This window comes from Leptopilina heterotoma, unplaced genomic scaffold (genome assembly GCF_015476425.1).
Source record: "Leptopilina heterotoma isolate Lh14 unplaced genomic scaffold, ASM1547642v1 Lhet_287, whole genome shotgun sequence".
In the NCBI taxonomy this organism is placed as follows: Eukaryota; Metazoa; Arthropoda; class Insecta; order Hymenoptera; family Figitidae; genus Leptopilina; species Leptopilina heterotoma.
In genome coordinates, this window is record NW_025110994.1 from 933747 (window position 1) to 959709 (window position 25963).

At 24.2% G+C, this 25963-nt stretch overlaps 3 protein-coding genes across 5 annotated transcripts in view; all 3 read right to left on the reverse strand.

The window, feature by feature from the left end:
- Positions 1-25963, reverse strand: part of LOC122504292 — a 616579-nt gene that overhangs the window by 129011 nt on the left and 461605 nt on the right. The gene's annotated exons all lie outside the window — the stretch shown is intronic.
- Positions 9324-12783, reverse strand: LOC122504296. Its single transcript, XM_043615344.1, has 3 exons — positions 12670-12783; positions 10739-11934; positions 9324-10614 (listed from the first exon to the last, which is right to left on the reverse strand). The coding sequence occupies exons 2-3, from the start codon at positions 11306-11308 to the stop codon at positions 9355-9357; spliced, it is 1830 nt and encodes a 609-aa protein (XP_043471279.1). The 5' UTR covers positions 11309-11934; positions 12670-12783; the 3' UTR covers positions 9324-9354.
- On the reverse strand, positions 13155-17674 carry LOC122504294. Its single transcript, XM_043615342.1, has 3 exons — positions 17520-17674; positions 14752-15945; positions 13155-14495 (listed from the first exon to the last, which is right to left on the reverse strand). The coding sequence occupies exons 1-3, from the start codon at positions 17604-17606 to the stop codon at positions 13260-13262; spliced, it is 2517 nt and encodes an 838-aa protein (XP_043471277.1). The 5' UTR covers positions 17607-17674; the 3' UTR covers positions 13155-13259.

Here is a 25963-nt window from a genome sequence, read left to right on the forward strand (position 1 = left end):
TTTTTGCAACTATTTTTTTAATTTTTCAGTGAATTTTCGAACAATAAAAGTTGTTTTTCTTTAAGCAAATGTAAGTTTCTGCGAACTAAATCTAAATTTACATCTATCGACGGTGCACTTGAAAAGATTGGCAACAACATGCCTTTTAAAATTATATTCACCCGAAGCGATAGATTACAAAAGAGCATTTCTTATTTCCGTTGCAATATAATGTGAGAAATTTCCTGTTTAATAGAAAAATAGAATGATTTACTTGGGTTGGCTTGAATTAAATGGTGCTGGTTCGTGTTACTCCACGATACAGATGATGGTATTAAGATGATTTATCACTTTGTATTGATATTCTCATATACGGATTTTACATTCAATGGATGTTTCATGTCTATTAACTCCATTACAGACTAAAAAGAATTATTTTTGAACCAAAAACTGGCCTCGCACTCATTTATTACTAAAACCTATTATTTACTAAAAAAATAAGATTTTTTTACGATTTGGTCCATTTGGATACTTTTTTCTATTTTTTACACTAAAAGCTACTTTTTTCCATATTTAAGAAATTTAAAAAATTTTATTTATTATTTTAAAAACTTTATTAAATTTTGGTGACGAAAATCCAATTATTAGAATATATTTTTAGTATTCTCTGCTTTTATACCAAGATTGTAATAATTTTAATTTTTTTTCTCTATTCGTCGTTTTTCTTTTGTTTGAAAGAAGTTTTCATGTGAAAGTATGTTCCTACATAAAACATGACGTAGAAATGCAGAAGCATGGAATTCATGTAGTTTTAAGTACTTTTTCTCGTTTGAAAAAGAAGGTAAGAAATGTTTTTTTGAAAACATTATGCAAACGCTATCTAGTGAATGTATATACGAGGGAAAGAAAGTAATTCACTTACACTAGATAGGTGGAGTAAAAATTCGAGTATATATAGTGAAATTGTGAGTGTGCCTGCGATACCAATCGAAGATTCGAGTTCAAGTAAAGGGGAAATTTACGAGCTACCCTTCGGCAGGGTGACTTTTCGTGCAGTGGAGTCGCGACGACGCCGACGTCTCGAGGCTTCTCTTTGCGTCAGGGCGATGCTGTCGAGAGAGTGTTTGTTTCTGTTTTTTTTCTCCTTTTTTTCTCTTCCTATTTCTCTTTCTTCTATTCTTTTTTCAATTTTTTTACTTTTTTTAATTTTATTAATTTTTTTTCCTTTTATTTTCTTTGTTTATTTTCTTTTTTTTCTTTTCTTTTTCTATTTTTCTTTTCTTCTCTATTTTTGTTTTTTTTTCTTCTTTTCCTTTCATTCTTGTTTCTCTAATTTATTTTTTCCATTTTTCTCTGTCTTTTTTATTATCATCTCTTTTTTAGCTTTCTTTTTTATTTCCTTTAATTTTTTTTCACATTTAAAGAGCGAAGAAATTTATATAAATTTTAACATTAGTAGCAAATTAGTCTGTTATTTTTTTTTTCTTATTAAAATTTGCATAATTAGTAACAAATACGGTTGGTTTAATAATTAATATCCAATCGTAAATATTTATAAAAACTGCGGGTTAATTAGGAGTATAATGAAATAAATTCTATTAATAGAGAGAAAATAAAAGGGAAAAAATTTGAATTATTAATTTCTTTTTAAATAGTGAGTTAATTTTTCCATTTTGCAAGTTGTGATCGCATAAAATGCAACTTACACACATTATTTACTGAACAAGATTGCGTGTCGTGAATATCTTGCGTGTCGTGGAAATTTCCTACTTTCGAGATTGATTGTTTTTGCAACAATTCTCATTGATTTTGACAATAATTTATTTTTAGTTACATGCATTAAAAATTATTTCTTGATAATTTTTTTTTCTTCAAAAATATTGTTTTTTCAAATATTCTCTTTCGAATATTCATTTCTTTTCATACTGTCGGTTTTATTCTCCTTGGTAGTATATAAATTTTCTTAGATAAGAAAAAAGAAGTCACGACTTTTGTCTTTGTTGCAATTAAAATTAACGAAGTTACTTCGTAGACGAAGATTTAACCTACTTATTTTTCTCGTTACACGTCAAAAAGTTGATGAAACTTTTTTTTCTAACTAGACCATTATTTGTATAGATAAAGCAATCAATTCAATTTTTTTAATTTTAGGTCATTCAGAAGAAAATACTTAATTTTTGTGTCTCTTCTGTTTGCCTCATAAACTATAAAATTACCACGAATTTTAATACAAAAACCTTCAATATTATCTATTTCTAATAATAATTTCTTTTCAAATAACTTAATTCTTGAAGAACATAGAATTATTACTCACAAATTATTTGATGAATAATTTTACTTAAATATTTTAAGATTAATTAAATTTTAAAAGAGTTGCGTTTAATAAATTTTAAACAATTTTAATAAATTTCTTGGCAAAACTTTCAATTATTTAGAAAAATTTTCAATATCTACTATTTTAATAACAATTTCAAAAAGAATTCAATTATTTAAAAAATTGCTTAATAAAATTCTACGCAAACGCAAACATTTAATTATTTTCCTAAATAATAAAAATTTCACAAAAATTCAATTATTTATAAATTTTTTATACACTTCTTCACAATAATTCAATTATTTTCACAAATAATACAATTTTTTATAAGAATTCAATTATTTCAAAAGAAAAAATTATCGTCAAAAATTCAATTATAGTGAAAAATAGAAAAATAATTCGCAAAAATTCAATTATTTTCATAAATAATAAAATTCTTCTCATGATTTCAATTACTTTTAATACTATTTTTAATAGAATTCTTTAAAAAAATTGAATTATTTTTAAAATTTTATTAAAAATTTTTTAAAGAATTGAATTATTTAAAAAAATTTTAATAAAATTCATTTCAAAATTTGAATTATTTAGAAAAATTTTCTCCAATTCAATGATTTTTAATATATCTACTGTTTTAATAAAAATTTCAAAAAGATTTCAATTATTTATAAAAAATGTAAATAAAATTCTACGCAAACATTCAATTATTTTCATAAATAAAAATAATTTCACTGGAATTCAATTATTTACAAATTATTTATAATTTCTTCGCAGGCATTCAATTATTTTTGTAAATAATAAAATTTTTCAGTTGAATTCAATTATTTCCGAAAAAAAATTCTCGTCAAGAATTCAATTATCTTTATAAATAGAAAAATATTTCGTCAAAATTCAAATATTTTCAAAAATTTTTTTAAATTATCTTCAAAATTTCAATTATTTTTGAAAAAATTTAATAAAATTCTACGCAAACATTTAATTATTTTCATAAATAATAAAAATTTTCCAAGAATTCAATTATCTACAAATTTTTTATAATTTCATCGCAATATTTTAAATATTTTTATAAATAATAAAATTCTTTTTATGAATTCAGTTATTTTCATAAATAATAATAAAATTCTTTTCAGGAATTCATTAAATTACATAAATAATAAATTTTTTTAGGAATTCAATTACTTTCATAAATAATAAAATTCTTTTTAAGAATTCAATTATTTTTATAAATAATAAAAATTCATCACAGAATTTCAATTATTTTTAGTACAATTTTAATTAAATTTCTTGAAAATTGTAATTTTTTTTTTTTAAATTTTATTAAATCTTGTCGAAAGAATTCAATTATTTGAAAATTTGTTGATAAAATTTTTTAAGAGAATGCAATTTTGATAATCATTCAATTATTCAATAAATTATCTATTTTTGTATTTAAATGATTGAATTGTCGAATTTTCTTCTAAAAATTGATTCAAAAATTAATTTCAGTTAAAATTATAGATAAATTGAATTTTGTAAAAGTTTCAAATTAAAATATTAGGAAATTTTAATTTTTCATACCTTTAAGAAATAATTCTGTAGAATTAATATTTGAAAAAAGTTTAATTGTTTTTTTTTAAATTATTTGAAGTTTTTATTTTCTAATATATATTTAATTGAAGAATTTCCGATTACTCGAATTTTCGTAAAAATTAATTGTAAGCAAATGGATTCGAAAATTCTCAAAGAACTTTTTTTAAAAATTATTAAAAATAGTTGATTTAAAGAAGAATTTTAGTTAAAAATTCTTTGAAAATAATCATTGAATTGAAATGATGGGAATAATTTTGATAATATAAAATAATGTTATTATGACTCATTCATCTTTACTCTCTAAATCTAAATTAGTGCGGATTCATTAACCAATTTGAATGAGTAACATTTTTTACTAATTTTTAGTAGTTTTTTACTAATTGCTAGTAGAAAATTACTAATTCAATTAGTAGAACGTATTTTTCACTATTTTGAATTAGTAGATTTTCTACTATAATAATTAGTAAAAAACTACTAAAAATTAGTAAAAACAGTTACTAAGTCAATTGGTAAACGAATCCGCACTATTTCATTAGTAGAAAACTACTAATTCAGATTTAGAGAGATAATTATTATAAAACATGAAGAAATCGATTGCTCCGAGTCGAAGACTCGGAGTGATCGATATCTTCATGTTTTATAATAAATATTCTTTCAAGTTATTGAATTTCAAAAGGTTTGAGTTTGAAATTCATGAAAATTTTATAAAATTTTTCCAACTTGTTTCAAATGAAAAAGTTTTAGAAAAAAGTAGAATAATTTAAATTTGTAAAATTAAGAATTAGATAGAAAAAGGAGAGTTGGGAGAATTTAAGTAAAAGATAAATGTTGAATGTGAAGCTGAAATCTCTTGTTTGAGACAAAGGGAGGAAATTCGTGTCCAAGGAGTGCGAGTAAAAAAGAGGGGAAAAGAGAGAAAGAGAGAGAAAGAGAGAGGAAGGGAGAGAGAGAGAGAGGGAAAGTTGAGAAGGGACGGTGGGTATAACCACAGCTAGAAAGCTAACCACAGCTAATCCGAAAGTCCGGCTTAAGCACACACCTGTCAACCCCTGCCCGCCAACTCTGCATCACTACCCCGCGCCTAGCTCACTCTGACGAAAGCTTTAAACTTACCCCCTTTTGCATTCTCTTTCCGTGTGTTCTAAGGGATAGGACGAAACAATGGAATGCTTACATCAAAACCCGCTTGCCACGCTTCCTTCTGTAGACGTATTTCATGTCTCAATTATTTCATATAAAAGCGCAACCCCATCCGACCGGGCACACTGCCCGGATGGATTTACGAGCATTATTCGCGTTCACTAAGATTTCCTTCAAATTCCCATTTATTCGCAAAGCTGTTACTGTCAACATAAAAAACACATCCCATAGGATCGCTTTAGACATTTTAGACATTTTTCTAATGGAATTAATTTTCACTTTTTTCTTTTAATATATTTTCTTTCATTTTCTTTTATTAGGGTAGAGGGGCCCCAAAGTAGCCAGGGCCCTAAGGTGGCAACCATGCGTTTTTATGTAAAATCACTTTTGAATTTTTTTACGAAATAATATTTATCAAAATATATTATAGAAAACGTAAATTTTATAGATTTGGAAAATTTTATGATAAATAATAAAAGTAATTTAGTTTTTAATGTATGAAATAGGATAAAAAATTAACAATATTTTAGAATGGCTTCTTATAAGCAAAAAACAGAGTTTGCAACTATTGATTTTGTGATTATAAGCCAAAAACAATATATTTCAAATAAAATTACCTTGAATCGAATTTTGCAACTATTTTTTAATTTTTCAGAGAATTTTTGAATGGTGGCCACTTTGGGGACACTTTTTTTTAAAGCAAAATTTCAGCTGTTTTTCCAAAGTTGTCCAACAGGGTTGCCACAAGTTAGGGAAGTCAGGGAATTCAGGGAAATGTCAGGGAAAGTAAAATTGGTCAGGGAAATCAGGGAAAAGTCAGGGATTTTTAGTAAAAGTACTGGAAAAAATTGAATTTTAAAAATTCATGACAAAACTCTGAATTTTGATGTTCTTTTTGTTTGCCTCGTAAATTATAAAATTACCACGAATTTTAATACAGAACCTTGAATTTTTTCTATTTCAGACAATAATTTCTTTTTAAATAACTTAATTTTACAAGAACTATCATAAAATTATGACTTATAAATTGTTCAATAAATAATTTTTACAATTTTCATAAATACTAGATTGATAAAAAAATTTCAGTTAAAAATACTAAAAAAATTGAATTTTGGAAAAGTTACAAATAAGAATTTCAATTTTAATCAAAAATTTAAAAAAATTCTCGTCATTTCAATTAACTTTAAAAATAATAAAATTCTTCTCTAAAATTGAGTTATGTTCAAAAATTTTTTAAAAATTCTCGTCAAAATTACAATTACCTTCATAAATAATACAATTCTTCTTCGAAATTCAATTATTTTTAAAAACCTTAATAAAATTCTTGGCAAAATTTCACAGGAATTTAATATTTTACAAAATTTTTTAATAAATTTCTTCGAAATAAATCAATTATTTTCGTAAATAATAAAATTTTCACAGGAATTCAATTATTTAATATAAAAAATTTCAAAAAGTTTTCCAAAAAATATCAATTATTTAAAAAGAATTTTATAAAATTCGTCGCAAGAATTCAATTATTTAAAAAAAATTTTAAAAAGTTCTTTCCAAGAATTAGAATTATTTTTAGAAATAGTAAAATTCTTCACCAAAATTTAATTATTTTTATAAACTTGAATAAAATTTGTTGGAAGGATTAAATTATATTCAAAAGTAATAAAATTCTTCGCAGAAATCCAATTCAAAAATTAAAAAAAAATTCTTGTCAAAATTTCAATTATCTTTATAAATAATAAAATTCTTTAAGATTAAATTATTTAAAATTTTTTTTTTTAAATTCTCGTCAAAATTTCAATTTTTGTTATAAATAATAAAATTCTTCTTCTTAAAAATTCAATTATTTAAAAAAATTTTAATAAAACTCTCCGCAATATTGAACATGGATTTCAGCCATTTATAAAATTTTTAATAAATTTCTTTGAAATAATTCAATTATTTTCATAAATAATAAAATTTTCACATGAGTTCAATTATTTAAAACCCAATTTTCGTAAAATTTTTCGCAAAAATCAATTATTTAAATAGATTTTACGAAAATTCTTCGCAAGAATTCAATTATTTTAAAAAAAATTTAACAAAGTTCTTTTCAAGAATTCATTTATTTTTGCAAATAATAAAATTATTCACCGAAATTAAATTATTTTAGAAAAATTTTAATAACATTTTTGAGAAAGTTTTTAATTATTTTCATAAATAATAAAACTCATCGCAGGATTTTAATTAATTTTTGATACAATATTTTAATCAAATTCCTCGAAAAATGTAATTTTTCTTAAAAATTTTATTAAAATTTGTCAAAGGAATTCAATTATTTAAAAAGTTGTTGTTGTTTCAATTAATTAAAAATTTTTTACGAGAATTCAATTTTAACAAACATTCAATTATTTAATTAATTATTTATTTTTAATTGAAATAATTAAATTCTTCTAGAATTTTCTAATAAAAAATTGATTTAAAAAATGAATTACCGAATAATCGATTTATTATTTATGAAAATAATTGAATTCTTTCACAATGAATTTAATTTTATTTTTTTAAGTAATTAAATTCATGTGAAACATTTTATTTCTCTTAAAAATAATTGAATTTTTGCGAAGGATTTTATTAGGATTTTTGTAAATAATTAAATTTTTTTTGAAAAATTTCATCATAATTTAAATTATAACAAAACATGAAGAAGGCGATCGCCTTTCTTTATATTTTGTAATATTATTCTTATAAATTGTTGAATTTCAAAAGAATTTGAATTTAGAATTTTTTGAAGAATTTTCATTCGTACGGAAAAATAATAATGATTAAATATTTATTTAAAAAAGAAGTTATTGATGTTTTCGAATAATTTTACTTTTGAAGAAATTTGTAAATAAATAGAACATTTTTTTGAGTATCTAATAATTTTTAGAGTGAATCAGAATATTTTTTAGGATCAGGAAAAAAGTGAGAATTTTGTCTGGAAATCAGGGAAAAGTCAGGGTTGATTTTACCAAAAAAAAAAAAAAAATACTCGATGATGATTCGAGTTTAGAACAAGTGCATTTAATATAAATTTTTGATAATTAAAGACTGTCGATTGGAGGAGATAAATTTCAGAATAGCCATATATTTGATAGTCGTATTCTGCATGAATACAATTAGCAAAAGAGAAGTTTTCATTGAATAATTAAGCAATGTGCCAGGCAAAGTGAACTGTAGAAAATCGTCTTGGCTTGAGGAAATCGCTTTAATATTAATAAAGCTTCGTCTGGCAGGAAGGCGTCAAGAAAATTACAGTGAAAACTTTGTATTTCAAACTTTCCAGGTGTGAATAACTCAAGCGTTGCTTTTTATTTATTGAGAAAATTAATTGCGATTCTCTAATATGATTATCTTGCGGCGAAAAAGAAGAAGTGATAAACGATGTATCTTCATTTAAAGGCGTCAAAGTTAAATATTTCACAGAGGAAATTCTTTAATTTGCAGTCATCTATACTAAAACCTACTATTTACTAATTTTTTTCACGATCAGCTACTATTTGGATACTTTTTTAAAATTTCTGACACTAAAAGCTACTTTTTCTATCATTTCTTTTTATAGCATTTTTTATTAGGTACTTTAGTAGAACTAGACTATAGCCTAGTTCTACTAAACTAGTTTAATCCAGGGTTAAACTATTAAATAGCGTGATTTTAGTGGAACAAAAAATGAAAGTAAAAAATAGTCGGATATTAATTTTGATTAAATTGTTAAAGCAAATTGTCCTCTCATCTCGCTGTTAGATGGTGAAAATAATTTGTTAAAAATATATGATAGTAGATGTGACGGAAGTTCGTTAAGAGGGAAATTTTCTTCGCTCTATGGGCGAGGATTTCCTTCTAGAGGAACATGCAATGATGTCAGTGAGTGTGCAGCAATGGCAAATACGACGCCGTTAAACTACATGTTTAATTTGAAAAGCCCAGACGTAGTGCTAGCTATGCTTTCCATTGTACCGCTTCGTTATAAAGGGAGCCGAAACCGGCTTTGTTATTTCATGGCAAGCGTCGTCCTTTCCACTAACGCCGAATCCACTGTACCCTTGCGGTAATCCTGAAGACTAGCTTTTGCAGTCGGACGAAAACGAAAGCGACATTAATGTTCTAGTCTAGTGAGAACTTGCAGTTCGAGCTTCTGTACGTTATGCAAAAATCTCTGCCTTGCATTTCGAAAAAAAATGAGAATGTAATTTAAAAAAAGGATAGCTATTATATAATTAAATTGATGATGCTCTTGAGTGGACATTGGTAGAAAATTAGAAATAGGTAGAAATAAAAGATAAAATATATTATTAACCATATTTATATTTCATTTACAACCAGAAAAGTTGACGTAATAGAAATTAGGGAACCAAACAGTTAAACCTGTCTTGTTGACATTCAAAATAAATTTTTTCTTCCCTTACTAATAGATAGATTTTGTCAAACAAATCAACACCATTTAAGAGAATTTTTATCTGTCCTGATGAGTAAAGATTTTGCAATTCATTTTTAATTCTAGTATCATTATTCATATAATCAGAGTAATCCAACATTTTCAATCTGTTCATCCACTGTAACGCTTTAAACAAATATTCACTAATATCTCTTTTCTGATTTTCAACATTATTTTTCACAGACATAAAATCAAGCGAATTATTATGAACTTTTTCCATACCTTCTATATAATTTTGTTTTAGAAAACAAAAGAGATTAATAAATAGAAAAATATTTGTATTGCTGCAAAAATATTTTAAATTAGTATTGTCCATGTCATTTCTTAATGTTATATTTTTATAAGCAGAACTTATAGTATTGCGAAGGTTAGAAAAATGTATCATTTTTGTCATACTAAAATCAATATCGATTCTCTTATTTAATGTCCACATATTTGGGCATGGCAAAATTTCAAATAAATTCTTTGAGGTGTTAGAACTTTGTTGTTCTTTTAAAAAGTCATTAAATTTTTGTGAATTTTCAATAGAATCATTGCCAATAAAAGCTGCGTAGTGATTAGATGTAAATTTTGGTAATTTATTGTAAAACATAGCGTGTTTTGAAAAATATTTCGAGTAACGGCTATAAAATTTCTGATATAGATAAATGAAATATCTGAGATTTAGAAAACGGTTCGTACATTTTGTTGTTAATAATTCACAATTGTATGGTGGCGAAAGAATGAATAGATCATTATAACCATCACTGTAAAATGGAATAGAAGGGAAATAATTTGAACAGTTTACAAAGTAAAATAGAACTTTGGAATAATCGTCAATCATCTTGAATTCGAAATAAGTAATCAGTGCGTTATGATGTCTGTCGGTTCTCATGGGATAAACATAAAAATAAGTATCTTTGAATTGATACAGATGAATATGTTTCATTATTTCATCGTGCACAAATTGTTTTGTATAATGTAGTGTTTCTCGTTTTAGTTTTGGAACTATTCTACTGCCTTCAATATGTTCGAATTTCGAAATCCCTGTCAGCATATCATCTGCTACGATTATTATTAATCTCTTGTATTCCATCTTAGGAACTAGATCATCAATTGTTTTCCAATATTTGTAAATTGAACAGGGATTATTTAAAAAAGATGTAAAGCAACTATTTTTTCCCTGATACTGTAAGAATATATATTTACAATTAGAATTTTGGATTCAAAGTAATTTATTGTTCTCAGTTTGTACGTCTTTACCTTCTATTCCGAAAAATGAAATTATATTTTAACTATAATAAATTACTTACCAAGATGCTGAAAAAAAACAACTTCAAAGTGGGTTTAACATCCTCATTTAGATTTACATCTTGAGAAATTTTGTCATATAAGTTATAAAGTTCAAGTATAAATATTTCACTTTTCATAAAATATTTCTGTTTGTACAAAAATATCAAGTTGTTGAATAATTTTAATAGGTTTGTCAATGGTTTTACGACAAGTTGTTTTAGAGTATCTATCCACGCTGATATGTTATAGGATGTAACATCTGATAAATCTTTTATAAAGCAAAATAATTTAAGGATATCTATTTCATGATCATTTTTGCAAATATCGCCAAAGGAATTGTCAATACTAGTCAACGAAGATATAGTGCTGTTAATCCAATTCAAGTAATCGACTCCAATTTGAAATTCTGTTTGAGGACATTCATCTATAGTATCTTTTGTAAAACTCTTATGTATAACTTTTAGTTTTGTTGACTGAAAGCACGTTAGGCTTCTTTCTGCAGCAGTTGTCCTTTTACTAGTATTGTTGCCAGTTGTTAATGTATTGTTGCCATTGTTTTGGATTTGTTGTAGCAATGAGTTAAAATACATTAAAAACCTATCGTTGTCAAGATTAGATTTAAATCCAATCGAATCACATAAATCATCATTGTTAAATGCGTAATGAGCTACGTAACTCTTTTCTCCTCCAAACAATTGGTGACGTAGCTTAATTAATTCTGAAAAACTTTCCCCTGATTGTAGTTTTTGCTTAACATATTCTGTAAGAGTGCAATTGGTGTAACTTGGATTTAAAGGAATTAGAATATCTTTAAAAAAGGGTATTCTTCTATTACGTCAACAAAATCGAAGATTACACCCAACTGGTCGTTTAATAGTATTTTTTGACAATATGTGGTGAAAACATTGTCTAGAATGTTTATCGGATAGACAAAATAGTATACATTCTTAGCTTCATATAGGTAAAAATGTTCAGATATTATCTGATGAAACTCAAATAGAGAAGGATTGACTTTTATTAAGTAATTAGGTAAAATCCTCTTGCTCTGAGGTATATTTCTAACTCTGTTAATTCCGTTATTAAATTCATCTGCTATTATTACTACTAACGGTTTGTAATTTTTTTGGAACAACAAACGATTAAGACTTTTTGAATGATCGTAAAGAGTACAGATATCATAATCAGGAATGGATTCGTTTCTTCCCTTTTCTTCTACCTGTAAAATACCCATTCTGAGATATTCTCCTTCTTATTTTTAGCATTATTATTACAAGGAAAAAATCGTTAAACCTTCTTTTCCATTTTGTTTTGTGCAAATCTTTTTATTTCTTTTTTTTATTTTTGAACATTAAATCTTATCACTTATGAAAAATGCAACTATTTTACATGTGTAGTTATAACATCATTTTTATGAAAATATTTTTAAATTAAAAATTTTTCATTTATTTAAAAAGTAAATCTTTATGTTTGATTTTGACTAAAGAAAGTTACATTGTTCCAAATATTGACTAAATTTCAGATTAGGAAATGAATTTTAAGGCCTTTAATTGTCTTATTTTTATTTTAAGTCCAAAAAAAACTTATATCTGATTTTGACTAAAACAAGTTATATTGGTCGAAATATTTACTAAATTTCAGATTAGGAGATGAATTTTAAGCTCTGGAAGCTAAAATTGTTTTATTTCTATTGTAAGCCCAAAAATTAGTTGAATTTATAAAAAAATACGTTTTAGCTTACTTTCTCTTTTCAGTGTCGGATTTGTCATAAAATATTTTTGTATTAAGGCAGAATTGAAATACTTTTAATAATACTAAAAAAAAAATTTTTTTAATCGGAAAATTATAGTGAATTAAGAATGATATCAAGTAGACACTTCTATAAAGAGTCAGTAAGCATACATTATATTAAATAAAATCTTAGTATTTGCAATATTTTTGTTTTTTAACTTACCGCACTTTCTCCAACGACGAAAATTAATAGTGCTGGCAGTAAGAAAATTTCTTTACTTTGGAAGACCATTTTTAATTTGTTAATAAACAAAAATTCTTTCGGCACAAGTATTAATATTCTTTTAAAACATTAAAAGCAGACTAGCAATAAAAATAAGTCATAGAATGTTATCAATTTTTTAACAAAAAAGTTATTGAAATGAATAAAAAATAAGGAACACTGAAATAGTGGTAGTTATCGAATATTTATTTGCTTTTATCAACAGAAAGTCATTAATCACAAATTAAATGAAAAACTATAAACTACGTTTAAACTATAGATTTTCATTAAGCTTTTCATTAAAAATCATTAAAATAAGCATTTACTTGAAAATAAGTATTAGAATTCCACATATTTGTGTAAGAATCAAAACTATTTTAACTTTTTGTTTTTTAAATGAATTAATATGATCCATTAGGTTGAAGAACAAAAAAAGTGACACTTAATTTTAGTTAATTACTAATACAAATATATTTGAATACAATAGTATTGTAATACATTAATTGGGAAATTTTAAATTGTATGCCATGTTACTCAGAACATCATTAATTTTAAAATTTTTTATTACATTCATAAAAAATTGCACTTTGTCGTCGTGCTAAATAGATTTTATCTGACAAATCTTCATTATTAAAGAAAATATTTGGTAGTTTTGAGTAAAGAGTTTGGGATTTTATTAATAATTTAGTTCCATCATTCTCAAAATCAAAGTAATCCCACCCAAAAATTGTGTCCATCCACTTTAATGTATTATTCAAATATTCGATTATAAGTTTTTTCTCAGTTTCAACAATAATTTTCGTATTCCCAATGAAAGTCGATTTCGAATTTATAACTTTTAGTAAACCTTTTATATAATTTGTTCTTAAAAAACAAAAAGGTTTAATAAATTTAAAAATTTTCAATCTTCTGCAAAGATATTTTTCATTACTATTGTCTGTGATATTTGTTGATATTATGTTTTTTTGAGCAGATAATAGTAGTTTGTAAAGAAGAAGAAAATCTGTCATGTTAGTCATACTAAAATCAATATCGATCCTCTTATCTAATTTCCGTGAGGATTCGCAAGGTAAATCTTTAAATAAATAATTTGTTTTTAAAGAAATTGGCTTTTCTTGTAAAAAATAATAAAATTCCTTTGAATATTCAATGTATGAATTTCCTGTATAATGCAAGTTGTTATTAGTAAAATTTGTTAAGTCGTTGTAAAAAGTAGCATATACTGGAAAATATTTTGAAAAGCGTTTATGAAATTCCTGATGCAAATTAATTAAGTACATTGGATTTAAAAACCGAACTGTACAGTTTTTTATAATTAAGTTACAGTTATCTGGTAGTGCAGGAATAACAACGTCATTTAAGCCATTATTAGTAAATTCACCAAGAGAGAAATAATTAGAAGAGTTTACAAAGTAAAATACAACTTTGGAGTAATCATTAATCATCTTGTTCTCCAAATAAGTAATCAATGCATCTTGATATCTATCGGTGCTCATGGGATAAACATAGTAATAAGTATTAATGGATTGATACAGATAAATATGTTTCATTATTTCATCGTACACAAACTGTTTTGTATAATGAAGACTTTCTCGTTTTACTTTTAGTCTTAGTCTGTTTCTTCTAAAATTCAATTTCAAAACTCTTGCCTGCATATCATCTGCTACGATTATAACTAATCTCTTGTATTCTATCTTAGGAAATAGATTATCAATTGTATTCCAATAATTGAAAATTGTACAGGGTGAAGATAATATAGATCTGTGGTACATATTGCTCTTCTCACTCTGTTAAAATAAATATTTTGAAGTAAACTTTATGTCTTGTAATTTAATGTTCATTATTACTTTTTATTATTAAAGTCATTATTACGACATCACAATTTTTCTAAAGATATCAAATTGAGACAAAAAACGTAAGTGTTGCATCGCAACAATTTTGATAAGTTTCTTGTCTTAGTTTGATATCCTTAGAAAATATGTGATTAGGTGGTATTTTGTTTGAAATTATAAAATATTATGTCAACTATAATTCATTACTTACCACATAATTTGCAACGAAGTTGTAAGCAGTTTTCATAACACTCCTCCAATTTTCATTTACTTTTAGCATTTCTTTATGTAAATAATCAAGTGTCACTGAAACGTCATCTCTTTTCCACACATTTTCCTGATAGTACAATTCTTTCAAAGTTCCGAACCATTCTATTTGGGTGATCAATGATTTAGTGACAAGTTGTTTTAGGGTATCTATCCAAGCAGTTATTTGAAAAGTTGTATCACCTGATACATCTTTTATAAAACAAAATAATTTAAATATATCTATTTTGTGTTCATCTTGGCAAATATTCCCAAAAAAAGTATCGTTGCTAGTCAGTGAAGATATAGTATTTTGAAGCCAGTTTAAATAACTGATTTCAATAAAAGGATGTTGATAACGTTTAACGTTACTGTTACCGTAAAAAACATCTGCTGTCACTTCTAGATTTCTTGACTGAAAGCACGTTAGGCTTCTTTTTACAGTACTTGTTCTTTTACTAATATTGTTGCCAGTTGTTAATGTATTGTTGACATTGTTTTGGATTTGTTGCAGTAATGAGTTAAAGTACGTTAAAAAATTATAGCTTTGAGAATTAAAGTTAAATCCAATTGAATCACAAAGCTCATCATTGTCGAATGCCTTAATGGTTAAGTGTCTCTTTTCTCCTCTAAACAATTGTTCACGTAACTTAATTAATTCTGAAAAACTTTCCCCTGTTTGTAGTTTTCGTTTAACATATTCTTCAAGAGTACAGTTTGTACAGCTTGAGTTTAAAGGAATTAGAACATCTTCAAAAAAAGGGTACTCATCCTTTACGTTAACAAAGTCAAACATAACACCCAATTGATTCTTTAACAGCATTTTTTGACAATATATGGTGAAAATATTGTCTAGAATGTTTATCGGATAGACAAAATAGTATAGATTCTTAGCTTCATATAGATAAAAATGTTCAGATATTATCTGATGGAACTCAAATAGAGAAGGATCGTTTTTTATTAGGTCATCATGTAAAATCCTTTTGCTCTGAGTTATATTTCTAACTCTGTTAATTCCGTCAATAAATTCATCTGCTATTATTACTACTAACGGTTTGTAATTTTTTTGAAACAACAAACGATTAATTCCTTCTGAATGATCGTAAAGAGTACAAATATCATAATCAGGAATGGATTCGATTCTTCCCTTTTCTTCTACCTGTAAAATATCCATTCTGAGATATTCTCCTTCTAATTTTTAGCATTATTCTTACAAGGAAAAAATGGTCAAACATTCTTTTCCATTTTATACTGTTATAAAAAAAAATTTAGGCCCATTTTTTATGTAACATTTTAAAAGTGTAACGAGTGTGTAATAAAAAGTAGTAAGTTGATGTTTTTAGAAGGACAAACTTTAATTATTCACGATTGCTTGATAATTTTTTTTAATCTAAAAAAATTATTAAGTTTGTAACAAAACTTTTTAGTTCTTTTCTTTTTATTTTTAAACATTAAATCTTATCACTTATGAAAAATGCAACTATTGTGAAGTTATAACATAATTTTTAAGAAAATATTTTTAAATTGCTTGACAATTCTTTATACTAAAAGAGTTATTAAGTTTGTTACAAATCTTTTTATTTCGTTATTTTTTATTTTTAAACTTAAATTTAATTTATTTAAAATATAAATCTTCTTTGTGTCTGATTTTGACTAAAACAAGTTATATTGATACAAATATTAATTATTCACGATCAAAAAAAAAAAAATCAAATCAAATCAAAAAAAAAAAAAAAAAAAAAAAAAAAAATCAAATCTTTTTATTTCTTTTTTTTCATTTTTAAACATCAAATCTAATCACTTATGAAAAATGCAAGTATTAGACATGCGGTGTTATAACATCATTTTTAGGAAAATATTTCTAAATTTCTATGAACGTTTTCTTAAAAAATACATTTCTACGCAAACATTTAATTAATTTCATAAATAATAAAAATTTCATCGCAGAATTTCAATTATTTTTAATATTAAAATTTTATCGAATTCCTTGAAAAATGTAATTATTCTTAAAAATTTAATAAAAAATCGTCGAAAAATTTAATTATTTTTAAAAGTAATAAAATTCTTCTTAGAAATTCAATTATTTTAAAAAATTTAGAAAAATTATCGTCAAAATTTCAATTACTTTTATGCATAATAAAACTCTTATCAAAATTTTAATTATTCTCAAAAATTTTCCTCAATTCAATGATTTTCAATAATTATTTTCATAAAAATTGCAAAAAGAATTCAACTAAATATTTACTTCAGAATAATTTAATTTCAGTTTAAAGATTAGATAATAATTCAATATTAAAAATATTATAGCTTGAATTTTTAAAAGCAATTGAATTTAATTTGTTTAGTCTTCTTTTCCTATGTTAGAGAGAAATTTTGTGCTCATTTCTGATTTATTGTTTTGAAAAAGATGTAACACGTGCGTAATAAAAAGTAATGGATTGATGCCTTTGAAAGGACAAATGTTAACTCTTCACGAATACTTGATAAATTTTTTTTTAAACTAAAGGAATTATTGTAAGTTTGTAGCAAAATTTTTTATTTATTTTTTTTATTTAAAAATTTTAAATATTAACATTTATGAAAATTGCAAATTTTAGACACGTAAAGTCAAATATATAATTTTGTGTGTTTTATTAATTAATACCGGAAAAGTCAGAAAATTTTCCGACGATTCTTCTGCATGTGTAATGTAGTGTTTTTCGATAGAAGTAAAAGTTTTGAAATTTCACTTACAATGCTTTCTTTGAGGTATGAAATATTTCCAACTAGCAGTACCAAAATCAAACCAAATGCCGTCAAAAATTTGCTGCGGTAGTCCATGTTTGGTTTATGTATTTAAATATTTGTTTCAACACACGTACTGATGTACTTTCAAAATAAAAATAGTGCAAACATTTTCTATCGTGAAAAAATAAGTCACAAAGATTAAACAATATTTTAACAACTTTTCTTTTATGACATTTTTATTTTTCCAAAATTCATAAAGCGAAATACGAATGATAAATATATGAAAATATGAAATTAGATAATTTTTTACGTTATTTAATATTTTGACACCATATATATTGTTCAATTGAATTCAATATTTTGATCCAATATTTTTTATATTCTTGAATTATTAATTGCACTAATGTTCATTGAACTTTACAGTTCATTTATTTTCCATAAATGTAATTTAGTTACTTTTAGAATAAATTAGTAAATTAATTAATAATTATTCAATTATTTAATTAATTAATAATTATTTAATTATTTAATTAATTAATAATTATTTAACTATTTAATTAAAATTAAATTTCAAAGAAATATTTGAAGCTGAAATGTCACAGGAAACATGTATTGATATAATTTTTTTGTAATATAAAATATTTTTTAATATAGGTATATAATTTTTTCTGAAGATGTAAATCCACTTTGTAATTTAATAATATTTGATTCGCAATTTATATCCCAGTAGCGAATTATCGAGTGCGATTAACCGAAAAACCAAGAGTTTCGCGAATATAAATTAAAGCGACTCTAGGGATCGATTTTGGGATTTTACTTTGCAAATGTCCGCGAAGAGGGTAAAGGCTCAAGGCACTGGGGTGCGTATATTTTGCCAGCAATACACAAACACTAAAGATAGACGGAATTTAGATTGCTTATTAAGTAGAGGCCAAATAAATGCCAATATGTGAAAATCTTTCAAGGTTGACAATTTGACATTCGACAAAACTCCATTTTTCTACGTTAATCTATGAAAAATAATTAAATAACAGACAAAATTCGTCTTCCTTGACGTAAATCAGAAATATTTGGTTGCGTTCTCGATAAATTCTATCAAACTTTATTATTATTTTTATAATAATAATAATTAACGGACCTTACGGACGTTTTTTTTTCAAAACAACTGACTTTTACGGAATTTAATCAAAACTGATCATTTGGTACAGGATTTAAGTCTTCATTTTGGGAGAAAATGAAGATACAACTGAAAAAATAAAAATAAACGGAAATATTTTACATGTCTCGGCGAAATGAAATTGTATATTATAATAACTAAAATGTAAAGAGTAAATGTAAGAGTATAACTTTAGAATTTAATCATGACCCGTCTAGGTTTTAATTTAAAGAGAGTGAAATGAGAAGAGAGAGGGCGTTAGTAATTCCCACCTAAACATCTGAAAACGCATAGTGCGTGGTGTGAGTGAGCAAACAACCATAAAGGATCTAGTTGAGAGAGAGAGAGAGTGGGGGGAGAAGACTTCTCTTGCCTTAAGGGGGTAGTGCCCTCCTAGGTACTGTTCAGCGCGGAAGCAACCCTTTCGAGGTAATAATCAAGAATGAGGCCCGAGAGACTAACCTATGCCTCCCAGTATCTTCTTGTATTAAAACGAATGTTAATAATCCTTTGGTCCACCCTTCTCGAGAAGAAAAAAAAATCATCTATTTTCTCCCAATATATCTCCCAGTCTCTTGAGGATTAGTTCATGAAACTTACTTGTTACAAACTTAAGTCAATTGAAGCCTATATGGAAACTCATTTAGCCACTCGGAAGTTTCTTCCCGTTAAATTAAGGTCTATTAGGAATCAATAAATTGAATGAAATAGTTTTAATGTCCATTCAATTAGGATTCATTAACTATTAATAAATTGTTAAACAGGATAATAATAATAAATTATAAACATTGGAATGGACGATCACTCCGAGTCAAGATAATGATAATAATTGGGGCCCCAAGGTGGCCACCCATCTTTTGAACGACTAATTCCTAAACGGTATTAATAATTAATAATAAATATGCCCTGAAACTGTATCTCTTTAGCTAACTTTTTAGTAAAATTTTTTTTTTATTTTACTAAGGAAAATAAAACTTATGCGACTTTGGAAAAACAGATGTAATTTTGTTTTTAAAAAAAAAGTGGACCCAAGGTGGCCAGCATTCAAAAATTCACTGAAAAATTAAAAAAATAGTTGCAAAAGTCAATTTAAGGTAATTTTATTTAAATTGTATTGTTTTTGGCTTTGAATCACAGAATCAATAGTTGCAAACTCTGTTTTTTGCTTATAAGAAGCTATTCTAAGATATTGTTAATTATTCATTCTATTTCAGACATTAAAAACTAAATTACTTTTAATATTTATCATAAAATTTTCCAAATCGATGAAATTTACATTTTCCATAATATATTTTGATAAATATTACATCGTAAAAATAATTCAAAAGTGATTTTACATAAAAACGCATGGTGGCCAAAATTAGGACCAGGACGACATTTTTTAAAAGTTATCAAAAAATTGTATAACACACAATTTTATCGATATTCATTTATAAAATTATAATATTATTGTAATTGTAAACAAAATAACGACAAAATTAAAAACTTTTAAACTATTAACTGTAATCACAGTTATCACTTTAAAAACATTGCTTTCAAAATTTTTTTACCGAAATTTAACGGTCTTTGTTAGAAACAAACGCGTTTAGTTGATAAGAAAATTCTGAATTATTGTGTCTTTTTTGTTTGACTCATAAACTATAAAGTTACCACGACTACTAATACAAAACCTTCAATTTTTTTAATTTCTGACAAAAATGTCTATTTAAATAACTTAAATCTGAAACAACTATCATAAAATAAATAAATTATTTAATGAATAATTTTACATAAATATTTCAAAATTAATTTAATTTTAAAAGAGTTGCCTTTACAATTTTCATAAATAAATGAATTTCAAAAGGGTTCGAAATTTAAATTTTATAAAATTTCAATGTTGAATAAATTTAATTAGAAATTTTAATGAACTTAGATTTTTGAAAAAATTTAATAATTCAAAATCTTCTAAAATTAGTTAAATTTGTCAAATACATATTTAATTAATTATTAAAAATAATGAATATATAGAAGAATTTTAGTTAAAAACACTCAAAAATTTGAATTTTAAATAAGAAGTTACAAATAATTGCAGAAATTTAATTATTTTCAAAAAGTAATAAAATTCTTATCACAAAATTCAATTATGTTCAAAATTTACAAAAATATCTCGACAAAATACCAATTATTATCTTTATAGATGGAAAAATTCTTTAAAATTCAATTATTTTCATAAATAAAAAATTTTCACAGGAATTGAACTAATTAAAACAGAGTTTTCCTAATATTTAAAAAAAATCAATTATTTAAATAGATTTTTATAAAATTCTTCGCGAGAATTCAATTATTTTTTAAAATTTTAATATCAAACGTTGCAAGAATTCAATTATTTTTTTAAATATTAAAACTCATCGCAGGATTTCAATTATTTTGAAAAATTTTGAAATCGCGTCAAATTTTTAATTATTTACATAAATAATATGATTCTTCTCCGAAATTCAATTATTTTTATAAATAATAATAAATTCTTCTCCAAAATTCAATTATTTTAAAAAATTTTCCGCATTACTCAAAAGAATTCGATTATTCAAAAACAATTTTAATAAAGTTGTACACAAACATTCAGTTATTTTCATAAATAATAAAATTCTTAATTTTAAGAAACAATAAAATTTTTAATAAATTATATATTTTTGTATTGAAATAATTGAATTCTCATAGAATTTTCTTGTAAAACTTGATTTTAAAATAAATTTTTATTGAAAATTTTAAATAATAATTAAATATTAAAAGTATAAGAGCGTTGTAGAATTTCAATTACTTTTAATACAATTTTAAGCGAATTCCTCGAAAAATGTAAATCCTTTTCACAAAAAATTTTGTTAAAATTTGTCAAAAGAATTCAATTACCTATTTAAAAATTTGTTAATAAAATTTTTAAGAGCATTTAATTATTCAATAAATTATTTAGTTTTGTATTTAAATAATTGAATTGTCGTAGAATTTAAAAAAAAAATTTTAATTCTCTAAATTTTAAAAATTGATTTAAAAATGATTAATAGTTAAAATTTTAGATAAGAATTGAATATTTAAATCATTACAGCGTGAATTCGTGGAAATAATTGAATTGTGTAGAGGTTTAAAATTAAAATATTTGTAAATCTTAATTTTTCATACTTTTAACTAATAATTCTGTAGAATAAATATTTTTGAAAAAGTTTAATTGAATTTTTTTGAAATTATTCGAATTTTCTATTTTCTAATAGGTATATATTTAATTGAAGAATTTTCGAATAATCGAAATTTCGTAAAATTTGAATTGAAAATAAATAGATTTGATAATTTTCAAAGAACTTTTGCAAAAATTATTAAAAATAATTTATTTAAAGAAGAATTTTAGTTCAAAATTCTAGATAATAATAATTGAATTGAAATTATGAAAATAATTTTGAAGAAGTTGTTATAAAACATAAAGAAGTCGATTACTCCGATGAGTCGAAGACTCGGAGTGATCGATATCTTTATAGTTAAAGATTTAATTTATATTTTTAAGTAAGATGTTCTTTTATTTGACTCGGACTGGTTATATTTTTGTTTTATATTTTATTTTTATTATTTTTATTTTATTTATTTATTTTATTTTTATTATTTTTAATTTATTTTTTTTAAATATTTTTTATTTCGTAAAGTCCGTATGTTGGTATGTTTGAATACTTTCACTGGTTCGAGTCCTGATTTTTGGTTAGAAATCTCAAACGGAAAAAAGTCGAGTACTAATTTCTTTAATTGAATCAATTAATCCGTAATTGAAAATTAATCTTTGATTGGTTTTAGTATAAGTGAGAGGAAAATAAAATAAAAAGAATATCGGATATTGGAATTCGATAATTTGTTTTAAATATTTGAAAGATCGGTGTTCAGTCGAAATGATTTCCGACAGTTGTAATTTTGAAATATAGATTCATAACAAAAATTACTTTTTTCTTCTTTTACGATCCTTTGAAAATTGTATAGCTTCTTCGAATTTTAAATATATGTATCGATCAATGTTATTAATCTCTGTCTGACAATACATCTCATAAGATGAGAGCTTTTCTTAATAATGCTCTCTCCCTCAAGAATTGCCAATTTTTATGCTAATATCCATATTGCAGGAGTAATTTTACTCTTTCCTTGACAATCTCTCTCATCCCTGTTTCTTTTATGCATCTTCTTTTTAAGAAAGTGATATTGAAACTTTCGCCATTGAACAAAAGTGATTTTACATTTTTCATTTCTTACGACAAATATGTCGCAAATGATTTTTGTCTTTTAAGATTGTATACCAAAAGTAAATTAGTTCTTTTTTTTGTTATTGCAAATAAAATTACATTTGTAGAACATTCGCTAATAATTTTTATATTACTGTCTTTTTTAAAGGTTATCAAATTAAGATTAAAAAATGCTAAATGAATTATTTTATTAATTTATTTTATTAAATTGATTAAAATGTGTTGCGAAACAATGTTTTTGATACATTTTTTTGTCTCAATTTGATAGCCTTAGAGAAACACTGTGATTTAAAAAAGAAGGTGAGAATTTTGTGGGTATAAAAATCGATGAGAGAAAACAAATGGAAAGTCGAATGAAGATGTCAGAAAGTCTTAAAAAGTGGTTTGATAAAGAAATCAATTTAATGAAGGTTTTCGTGGAAAAAAAATTGGTTGAGGGTGGAAAAAATCTGTTAAAACAGGTAGTGGTACGTGCCAAGGAGGCTTAAGTACTTATCTCTATGCCACACCGGTGGGAAACTGCAGTGGTTTCACTCACTCTCTCACACTCTTTCTCTTTTTTTTTAATGCATTTTATAGCAGGGTTCATCGCAGCATTCACCTTCCGCACATTTCATTCATGCATGAACATCAAGGGGTGGGGTCAAAAAAGCGAACCAGTCAATCTTCTATTTTTGTCCGTTTCATGCGCTTCAGTTTTCAACTTGTTCAATTTTAATATAAACATATTGAAAATTTATTCGCGCGTAAGAAAGAAAATTTTTTTTCTTTTCATTCTGCAAATTATATAAAAGCAAACACGATAATTATTTGTTTTAAATATTAACTTCATTTAGCAGAAATAAAATTTTTATTTGGACCGAACCGAACCGAACCGAATTTTTATTTGGACCGAATTTATTTGGATAAATAATTTGAAACAAAAGTTCTATTTGGCCGAAATAAATTTATTTGGATCGAATAATTTGAGTCAAAAGTTCTATTTGGACCAAATAAATTTATTTGTATCAAATAATTTGAAACAAAAATTCTATTTGGCCGAAATAAATAATTTAGTAGTTTCTGAAGAGAATAATTCTTGTTTCTGTATGAAAAATTGTAGAAAAATAATTTTTAGAATTAGCAATTAAATAAATGAATATATAATTTTGGATATGAGTGAATATAAATAGAATATATACTGACTGTCAAATGACTACAGAGACGTCAAAATATTTGCTTCATTTTCATTAAAAGGGGTGCCAAAACTGAAAGAAATGCGGCATCGGAAGTCGGGAGAGTCGTAATGAGACATTTGACGGACGTGCTTATTCTCAAGAGAGTGAGAGAAAGAAAGGAGACTTGATGGAACTCACAGGAGTGTATCCTTTCCTTAAATCCTTTATCGGTTTTTTTTTACCTCAGATTACTCCTTTCAGTAGTTCAATTCCCGTCAGGCGAAGTAATTTTCCTTTTCTGTCTTTTTCAATCATCGCGAATCGTCTGATTAATTAACTTTACCCACTAAAGGAACGTTTGTTTGTCTTTAAATCGGCATTATTTTAAAAACCCTTTAGAGAAAATGCCTTTCTCGAAATGTATTTTCACCTTTTTACTGTTAGTTCGCTTTTTTCTTTCTTTCTTTTTTCCATTTTTTTTCCACTTTAACCGCACTAAAAGCTACTATTTCTGTTTTTTTTTTTTGAGAATTTCCACTATTTTAAATTCGCTGATAATAGAAATCAAAAAACTATTCTCAACAATTATAATCAAATTCTTTAAAATGATTCAATTAATTTCAAAAAATTTTCAAAATTCAATTATTTTCAATATTTAGTATTTTCATAAAATTTCGCAAAAGAATTCAATTATTTAAAAATAAATTGATAAAATTCATCAAAAATTCAATTATTTTTATATATAACAAAATTTTCACATAAATACAATTAATTTAGAATAGCATTTTCAAAAGAAAATTTGAATAAATCAATTATTTAACAAAATTTGTATACAATTCTTCACAATAATTCAATTACTTTCATTAATAATAACATTTTTAATGGAAATTCAATTTTTTCAAAAAATTTCTCATATAATTCTATTTTATTATATTATTATATTATTTATCTATTCTATTTCATATAATTCTAAGAAAGAATTAAATTATTTTCATAAATAATAAAACTCGTAGCAGAATTTCAATGATTTTTAATACTATTTTCAAATAATTAATTGAAAAATTCAATTATTTATACAAATAAAGTATTCCACAAAAATTCAATTATTTAAAATAAAATTTTCATAATATTTATTATATTTTAAAAAAATTATTTGTTTAAGACAATGTTTATAAAATTCTTATGGAGAATTCAATTATTTTAAAAAATAACAAAATTTTTCAAAGAAATTCAATTTTTTTTAAACATTTTAATAAAATTCTTCTCAAGAATTTAATTATGTCAATAAATAATAAAATTATTCTTAAAAATTCAATTATTTTGAGGCATTTGCTCAAAAAAATGTAATTATTCTTAAAAATTTTATTTCAATTTCTCGCAAAATACAACTATTTAAAAAAATATATTTTATTTAAATTCTTCAAAAGAATTCAATTATTTAAAAAAATATTAGAATTTTTCACAGGAATCCAATTATTTTCAAAAATTTTAATAAAATCGTTCGAAATAAATCAACTATTTACAAAAATATTAGAATTTTTCACAGGAATTCAATTATTTTCAAAAATTTTAATAAAATCGTTCGAAATAAATCAACTATTTACAAAAATATTAGAATTTTTCACAGGAATTCAATTATTTTCAAAAATTTAAAAAAAATTGTTCAAAAGAAATCAATTATTTTAAATACAATTTTAATTAAATTTTCTTTTATATAATTCAATTATTCTTTTCGATTTTAATCAAATTCTTTTCAAGAATTCAATTATTTACATAAATAAGTCTTCGAAAGAATTCAATTATTTACATAAATAAGTCTTCGAAAGAATTCAATCATGTCGATAAATAACAAAATTATTTCCAAAAATTCAATTATTTTGAGGCATTTTA